Source organism: Corylus avellana, chromosome ca8 (genome assembly GCF_901000735.1).
Source record: "Corylus avellana chromosome ca8, CavTom2PMs-1.0".
NCBI classification, from domain to species: Eukaryota; Viridiplantae; Streptophyta; class Magnoliopsida; order Fagales; family Betulaceae; genus Corylus; species Corylus avellana.
In genome coordinates, this window is record NC_081548.1 from 8,455,091 (window position 1) to 8,463,359 (window position 8,269).

Below are 8,269 nucleotides of genomic sequence, written 5' to 3' on the forward strand. Positions count from 1 at the left end.
CTCCTGAAATTTCAGGAGTTTTTTTAATTCGAACCATAATGTTTAAAAATTGACAATGTACCTCCATAATATTTCAAAAATTTTCAATTCAGACGTTCCGTTACTAATTTCTGCCTAATTTAATGGAAATCATCCCACGTACATCTCACGTGTGATTTTGATGCTCTCTATTTCAATTTTGCCCTCATTAAAACCTATGACATTACGTAATTACCATTTATTCTAAATCTATAAAATTTAGGGTAATTACGAAATTTCATAAGTTTTTAATGAAGACAAAATTAGAATAGAAGGCATCGAAATCCCACGTGAGACGCACGTGTGATGATTTCTGTTAAATTAGATGAAAATTAGTAACGGAGGGTTTGAATTGAATTTTTTTGAAATATTATGAGATATATTGTTCATCAAATTTAAAAATACTTAAAACTTTAGAGGAATAGTAAATTTAACCATTCATTTAAGTGGGCCGCACCCAAATGCTTTTTACAGTCCTCACAACTCACCTGGGTGTCCAGTCACAAACGTCTTGCTGTTTATCATTTCTGGCCTAAAGATCAATTTGCGCAATTCTAGCTGTCGTTGGTCGTTTCGGGGGCAAATACCAAATTCTAAACTTTACAGGGGCTCGGATACTAATTTCACCACTATAAAATCAAAAAACCTAGCAGTTCACCAATCGGAACTGAAGCGCAGCGAGAAAAGGGGAATTGTACGAGAGGTGCTAGGGTTTCTCTTTTCTGCGGATTTGCTTCAGGTTCAGATCTCTCTCTGTGAATCTTAAATTACACCATTTCCATCGTATTTTCTTCTGGTTTAGTTACAATTATTTCTCTATTTATGCTTCTTGTTTGTTTTTCGTCTTCGTTTACGATTGATTTCGAACGATAATTTTTGTTTCGGGAAGAAAAATTATTTCAGGAAGGGTTTGGAACAAGTTTCTTTCAAACCAGAGAAAGTATTGGAAAAATTGCTGCCTTTGGAAACCCCAAATACAATGAATGATAGAGCTTTAATTTTTACCTCGCACTCGTTTTGCGTTGATGGAAACATTCTTTAATTTTATTGCACAATCATAAAGAAGTTGGGTTTTTTGATAAGTAAGAATTTTTCAATTGCTTTTATTGGGTTCTCTTTAATATTTACAGTATTATTTTATGGGTATGAAAAATGTAGGTTAACCATGTTAGATTTACGAAGTGTGTGTTTGTATAAGTGGTTTTCGTGTAACTAGATTTTAATTTTAGTGTATTGGTGTTATGTAATTGTGATTTTCAAACCATTTTGTGTATCCCAACTTCTCATGGGTCTATGAAGCAAATTTCTGTATCCGTGATAGGATATGCTTTCTTTTATGATTTTAATAAAGATTTGAGGCTAGTTGTGCTTTGCTATTATTCCTTCATTTGGGCTCAATGGAGTAGCGTATGTAGGTGCATTTTAAGTTCTTACACCGTTTCATGCAGTCTTATTTTGCAGCTTAATGCTTTCTGTGTTTATCCCCTTTTTTACAGCGTAAAACATGAATCACCAATTTTAAAGATGGCTTTTGTAGGCTAGAATTTTCGTTCTAGCTGGTGGAAATTGTTTTAACACATCTACTTTTGGATTACATTGTGTGGGTAAATCACAAATTAATATGATTAACTCCCTTTCTTTGTGGCAGTTTTGGGAAAATGACTCGCATATATGTTGGAAACTTGGATCCACGAGTTACTGAGCGGGATCTTGAAGATGAATTTCGTGTTTTTGGAGTTATAGAAAGGTAGTATAATTTCAAAGTCACTTTTACTTTATTTATTATTGTTATTATTATTATACTTATCAAAAAAAAAAAAATTATTGTTATTATTATTATTATTATTATTTTTATTTTATAAACATTGGAAATTTCAGTAGTGATTACTTACTCTTGTTAACTTTTGAAGATTTCTTTATTAATGCTGCTGATCTCTCGGAAGTTTTTTTTGTCTATTGCATACTTTGTAATTCATTTCTCCATACAGCTTTGCAAGCTGATGGATGGAATCATTTCATTTAGAGAAATGTTGGGGGTCAATAAGGTCCCTGTATTTGGCTCATATTCTCCTCAAATTCAATAGATCAACTATTGGATTTGTGGGGTTTATCATTGACTTATATGTAGTTCACATAAGTCTACAAATCTAATGGTTGATTTGTAAGATGAGATGAGCCAAATATGGGGAAGATATTGACCCCTAGCATTTCTCTTTCATTTATGTGCTTATTTGTGCATGCTTTTACCTCGAGTTAAAAATGAAATACTCTTATCAAATATTATGGGATAATATCATCAGGTAAGTTAATTTAGCTGTGCTATTGTCGGGCCCATTTTAATGTTTAGCCATGAAATGGCCTTTGCTACTAAAGTTAAAGTAATCAACTTGTTTTTTCTAATACTATAATTTCTCTTTTCAAATGAGAATATTGAGTATCAATCTTAAGATTATAGTTTGTTGTTGTTGCCTTTATTATGCTTAGATGTAATGTGACAGTGATTCAAGAAAGAAGATAGCCATTTTAATAGAGAAATGTATTTGTGCTCATAAGTTGTAAATGTAAATTTTAGAAAGATAACTTTTCCCAATCCAAGCCTTTTGGAAAATTTTACTGTCAGCTGTGTGTGCTTGTTAACACTCAATTCACCATTGGATGGCCTTTCCTCAAAGAATATGTACTTACAATATTTCTAGCAACTTTCATTGTTCTGTCAATTGGTTGGTTCGATATATTGCTACTTTTTCTTGGTTAGGAACTTCAATAACCACTTGAATTGAGTTTCAGAAACCTTTTGTTTTATGCATGCCATTTCTTTTTGGCATGGATAATACTGGTGCCAATTTGTAATTTATTTTGGTTGATTTTTAGACTTGTTCACCTAATTTCATGGTATGGTAAGACAAATGCTTAAATTTTAAACAATTTTGAGTGTTACTAGCATAAAGAAGTTCTAGAATGTCTAATGGGGTGTAAAATCAGCCTTGTATGAGTAAGAGGTTATATGTTTTGGGAATCGTGTTACCTGTAGTGTCATGCGAGCCTTTTGAGTTCTGGGAGGTTTTTAACTATTGATCATAATTTTAAGTTGTTTATGAAGTTACTCTGATGACCATTGATTGTTCTAATTTTATTTTTTAATTACTGATTTCCTGTTCAGTGTATGGGTTGCACGGAGACCACCAGGTTATGCCTTTATTGACTTTGAGGACCGTAGGGATGCAGATGATGCCATCCGTGAGTTAGATGGTATGTCTGGAATGATTTGTTTAGTTTTTGTAATACTTGTACTGAATTTGTTTTTAACTTTCTTCCCTAAGAAGCACTTTTACTGACACTGGACAAGGCAATTTGATATGGATACGGCGATGCAGCGATTTTTAAATAATTAGGATATGATAATGTTGGTTGATGTTAATCATTAATAAATATCCATTTTTGTTAAAACATCTCCCCTTTCTCAAGGCATTTCTTCAGATAGAAGATCCCTTTTTTCCTCTTTTTAGATGCTAATTATCAATAAATATCCTTTTTAGTAGATATCATATTATGTTTTTATTTAGTCGATAATAACAATGCCAAAAGGTTCTAAAATATCATCTAAAACTAATACTCATGCAGTATAGTATAAATTATGTATATGGCTGTGTCACAGCCATATTCTAGCAGTATCTCAGCCATGTCTCAAGATATCTGATGTTAAAATTTAATGTTTAAATTCGTGAACATGTATTGGCCATGTTTGAGCCATATCTGTGTCCAATACTTGTCAGACATGGATACTTTCAACTTTCTTAACTATACCTGTCCATATCTGTGACAAACTGTTTGTCTGGAAAAAAATTGTTTAAAAGTGATGGTGAATTACTTGCCTGCTTTTTGGCTGATATATTTTTGTTTGTTTGGTCTTTATTTGTCCCAACACGTTTAATTTTGTTATTTGTGATTGGAGGCTCTGAGTGTGAAGATGCTCTTTTTCTTCTAATTCTCTGCCACAAATTTTATATTTGTGATTGGAGCTCTGAGTGTGAAGATGCTCTTTTTCTTCTAATACGCCACTACAAATTTTATGTGCAAGACGGCATGCTGTATTGGCCTTCTTTAACTTGTTATCAAATTGATGATTCTCTTGGTTGTAAAGAGTGATAATTATGCGGCAGAGGAATTCAACAGCGCTTGGAGAGTGTTGGTGACCAAGTTAAACATCTGTTGCAAAGGCACTTTTCTTGTGTGAGAGTTTGCAACTAAGTTCAACTTATGGGAAGTGTGGTTTCTCGTTGGTAGACTAATCTGTGCCCTAGTAAACTGAAGTATGCTCTATAAACCTTGTGAAAAGATCATTTGGAAGTATTTGCCTCTTACCCAAATTATTTAATCTACTGAAAATAGAAATTTGTGAACCAATTTAATGCTAACTTTATTATGGCTAATTTTGTAGAAGGAATGTCACCACATTTTAAGTTTTCATGCGTTATTAGAAGTGCTTTCTATTCCTGATGCATTTCTCATTTCACTATATACATATATATACTTTGAATTTATTGTTGGGCAGGCTCACCAGTTCAGTATTTATTGAACGCTGAATTTGGCAGAAGTCTGAGAATGTTGATTGACAGGGGATGATTCTATCCCTTTCTGTAAAATGCTTTTCGCAACGCATGTCTGAGTTTGCTTCAATTTACTTTACTTTTTCTACTTGTGTTTGGTGCTGCCTCTTTTCAGGTAGTTCAAATTATTTGCATTTTGTTCAAAGTATTCTTTACTATTCATAGAAGCACTATACCTAGTTTACAGATCTTCTGCCATTATTAATTTTTTGTTTTGAACAGGCAAGAATGGCTGGAGAGTTGAGCTTTCTCACAACTCTAGAGGTGGTGGGGGTGGTGGTCGTGGAGGAGGGGGTCGTGGTCGCTCTGGAGGCTCTGATTTGAAGTGTTATGAGTGTGGTGAGCCTGGTCATTTTGCTCGTGAATGCCGTCTGCGTGTCGGTTCAGGAAGACGTCGCAGTCGCACTCCCCCTCGATATCGGAGGAGCCCAAGTTATGGTCGAAGGTAAGCTAATGTCGGATAGTCTTCTTTTTAGAATATAATGGTTGCGATTTAAGTTTGTTATTAGCATCAATATTTGATATGATTGCTTTAACTGCAAATGGGCGGATATGAGGGTCTTTTCCAATTTAGGTTTGTATAAATGTGCTATCAGTCCGATGCCTTTTGACACAATCTGTTCCTGTGTAGGAGTTACAGTCCCCGTGGACGTTCCCCTAGACGCCGTAGTTTGACACCTCGTGGACGCAGCTACAGTAGGTCACCACCATATCGTGCACGTGAGGAATTGCCATATGCTAATGGGTGAGGTTGCTTTGCCAGGTCTTAAAAAGCTTTTCTTTAGTTAAATGATAGGAGGAGCCCTCTTGTGGGAAGGTTGCTAGTTGTTTAACAGCCTAGGAATAAATGGCTGGACATGATGTCACCATACTGGATAGTCCCTCTTCACTATTTGCATATGTTGTCTTGTCTTGTGGTGAGTGCATGGGTGTGTGCACCGGTGTGTTTAGACAGTTCACATCCCTTAACTATTTATTTGCTTTCGATGTGTGTTTGTGTCTATAGACAGTTAGCATCCCTGAATTTGTGTTTTTGCTACTTTTTCCTGTCAATTTGTAAAACTTAGGAGCTCACTCTTTCCCTTATGCCTTATTTCCTTATTCACACAATTGTAACAGTTCATTGTCTTCAATTTGGTTGCTGGACAGGAGCATCAAACTCGACCTCCTGAGCTTAACTTGACCCCATGCACTATTGCTCTTTTGGCAATAGCTATGGATTATTCAACTACTAAATAGTTGGACCACTCTCACATGCATGCTTACTATCACACCCAGAAAAGTGCACGTTTTGTCAATTTAAAGTTCAATTTGTTTCATTAATTATATTGAACCTTCGTTTTTGCTCAATTTTTATGCAGAAATGGTCTAAGGGATCGACGCCGAAGCAGGAGCTGAATGCAGACTTGGTCACCTTGCGGTGTTACGAGGATACTGGGAATGGTTGTTAATTAGTGTGCTTGGACTTCAATATGACTGTTTAAATCGGGCGACGCCCTCAGCTTCTACTCTTGGGTTTGGATAAGTTCCTTTCTTTCTTTAATTTAGAGTTGGATTTTTTTCTTTCTATGCAGAATATGTTGTTTCGTTATAGGAGAATATCTTGAGCATTATGAATCTATTAAAGACCATTCAATGAGAGTGTTGCTAAAAACCTATGCTTTTTTCTTCTTTTTTGGTGTTGAGGTGTCATCTGGTCCTGCTTCATTGTTGATGTGCTTCTGCACTCCCCTGGATTTCGTAGTTCATTGCCCGGCTTTGGGATCTTCAATTTTGAATGGTTGTGGGTCCCAGCCTGCTACTTCTACTTCTATAGATGCTTCTATTTGATTGAATCTCTCCAGTTGTGATGCGCCTCCCTTCTCTTGTGGATTTCTTTTATTTAACTTAAGAGGATTGAGGAGCTGCGTCAAACACTTCTGGCAGGTATTGGTATCTGTTCTACAGAAGTTGGGGCTTTTGGGGTTTATCTTTGAACAAGAGGTTTTTTTTTTTTTTTTTTTTTGAAAAAAAAAAATGTTGGATTTCACAAAAACTTCTAGGTGTATGATGATCCATGGGAAGGCATCTTTATGATTTGTTTAAAAAGTGGTCTTGGATGTAAGATTTTAATTTTGCGAGGGTAATTAATTTTGAATCTTGCAATCACATTGGGTTGCAAATGGTGATTAAAAGTTGGGAACAATCTTACTCTTGGCATGGCATTCCAATGGAGTAGCATACACCTCTAGCAAAAAGAATCTTACTTTTACCTTCATTTGGGTGCGGGAATTGCTTTGACATTAGTGTTCAAAGTTTCTTTTATACTATTCTATTATGTGCCTGCTTTAATTTCCTTCTCTCGTCTTTGTTTTTCTCTCCTTAATATCTATTGGGTCATTGGTTGTTCGTCGTGCTGTGGTTTGGTGACCTTGGCTAAAGTTTGTGGTGGCCTCAGCTACTTCTATGATGTTGCTAGAAAATCAAGAACTCCTCCAATTTGAGAGGATCTGTGGCAATTTGGCCTCTTTTGGTTTGGCTTTTAGTGCTAAAGTGGCTTCTGTAGTTGGTCTGGTTAATCTTCCTTCGGCACTGGATTGATTTTTCTGCTTCTCACTGCATTGTTAACAAGTAAGTTCTCGTATAATGGGATTATTGCTCTTCATGCATTACGACTATAAGCAGTGAAGCACTCCGTCATAGGAAGGTATTTTGTTTAGCCTCCCACCGCCAGACATTATTTTTTTCCTACGACGCCGAAATTGTAGATTTTGGGGGAGATTTGTCACCCTCTGCTACCAGCCTTCTTTCTATTGATAGTGGTTTTCGTTTTTTTTGAATATTTGATTGTTTTTTGATTCGATGCTTTAGAGGCACGAGAGAATTGGGGACATTCCAACAATTCGTCGCCTGTACCAAATTTACTGGAAATTTCATCTTAATGTGATGCGTAGTTATTTGAAGTCTATCGAATTATTTTATGTTTGCATGTCTTAGATGTTATACGAGAAAGTTTAATGTTAAAAAACCACCGTCAACAGAAGTTAATTCTTTAATATTGAATTATTTCTTGCTTCTTTCTATTTTGATAGTAATATAGAAATCCTAATAGAGGCACAAAGAACGGACGTTACCCTTATGAAATTCCTACGATAGTTGTAATTTGTTGAGAATTTTGAAGGAATTAATTTGAATTTAGACTAATCTTTGATGATTTTGTGAGTTCCTATAAACCTAAGAGCATTCTCAATGGAGGAGCCATATTTTTATATAACATGGCTTTTTAAAATTCACTTTTATCTAGTTTAGCTAAGTCATTTTTAAATGTCTCTGCATTTGATTAGCTATATTTCTATTTATTCTATTAAAATATATATTATTATAAGTAAAAAAAATTTTGGGAAAAAGAGAACATGTGAGAAAAAATAGGAAAAAAAATTTGGAAGAAAAAGAACATGGAGAGAAAAAACAGAAAAAAGATTTGGAAAAAAGAAAAAACAAGTAAGAAACAATGAAAAATAAAATAGCTTTCTTGAAAAGTGTTGTAACATTTGGCTTTTTATTTTAGTTTTTTTTTAATCAAATATTTATTTTATATTTTTTTTTGGCTAATCTAATGTAAGAGATTTTTTAAATATTTGAAGAGTTATTTTAGATAAAAGTAA

The 8,269-nt window shown here is 34.6% G+C and overlaps 1 protein-coding gene across 2 annotated transcripts; it reads left to right on the plus strand.

The window, feature by feature from the left end:
- Positions 1-629: 629 nt before the first annotated feature.
- On the plus strand, positions 630-6,296 carry LOC132189326 (serine/arginine-rich splicing factor RSZ22). Of its 2 annotated transcripts, none has more exons than XM_059604017.1 (6): positions 630-757; positions 1,667-1,765; positions 3,179-3,267; positions 4,848-5,070; positions 5,257-5,370; positions 5,987-6,296. In XM_059604017.1, the coding sequence occupies exons 2-6, from the start codon at positions 1,677-1,679 to the stop codon at positions 6,021-6,023; spliced, it is 552 nt and encodes a 183-aa protein (XP_059460000.1). In that variant the 5' UTR covers positions 630-757; positions 1,667-1,676; the 3' UTR covers positions 6,024-6,296. The 2 variants fall into 2 exon arrangements, with proteins under 2 accessions (XP_059460000.1, XP_059460002.1); XM_059604019.1 differs by having other exon boundaries at positions 636-757; positions 5,266-5,370.
- The last annotated feature ends 1,973 nt before the right edge of the window (positions 6,297-8,269 follow it).

What these genes read in the sequence shown, in the direction of transcription:
- LOC132189326 (XM_059604017.1), top strand. Translation starts at nt 1,677, where the DNA reads ATGACTCGCATATATGTTGGAAACTTGGATCCACGAGTTACTGAGCGG. An exon ending in TGCCATCCGTGAGTTAGATG is followed by an intron (nt 3,268 to 4,847) that starts GTATGTCTGGAA and finishes TGTTTTGAACAG; the next exon opens with GCAAGAATGGCTGGAGAGTT. An exon ending in AGCCCAAGTTATGGTCGAAG is followed by an intron (nt 5,071 to 5,256) that starts GTAAGCTAATGT and finishes GTTCCTGTGTAG; the next exon opens with GAGTTACAGTCCCCGTGGAC.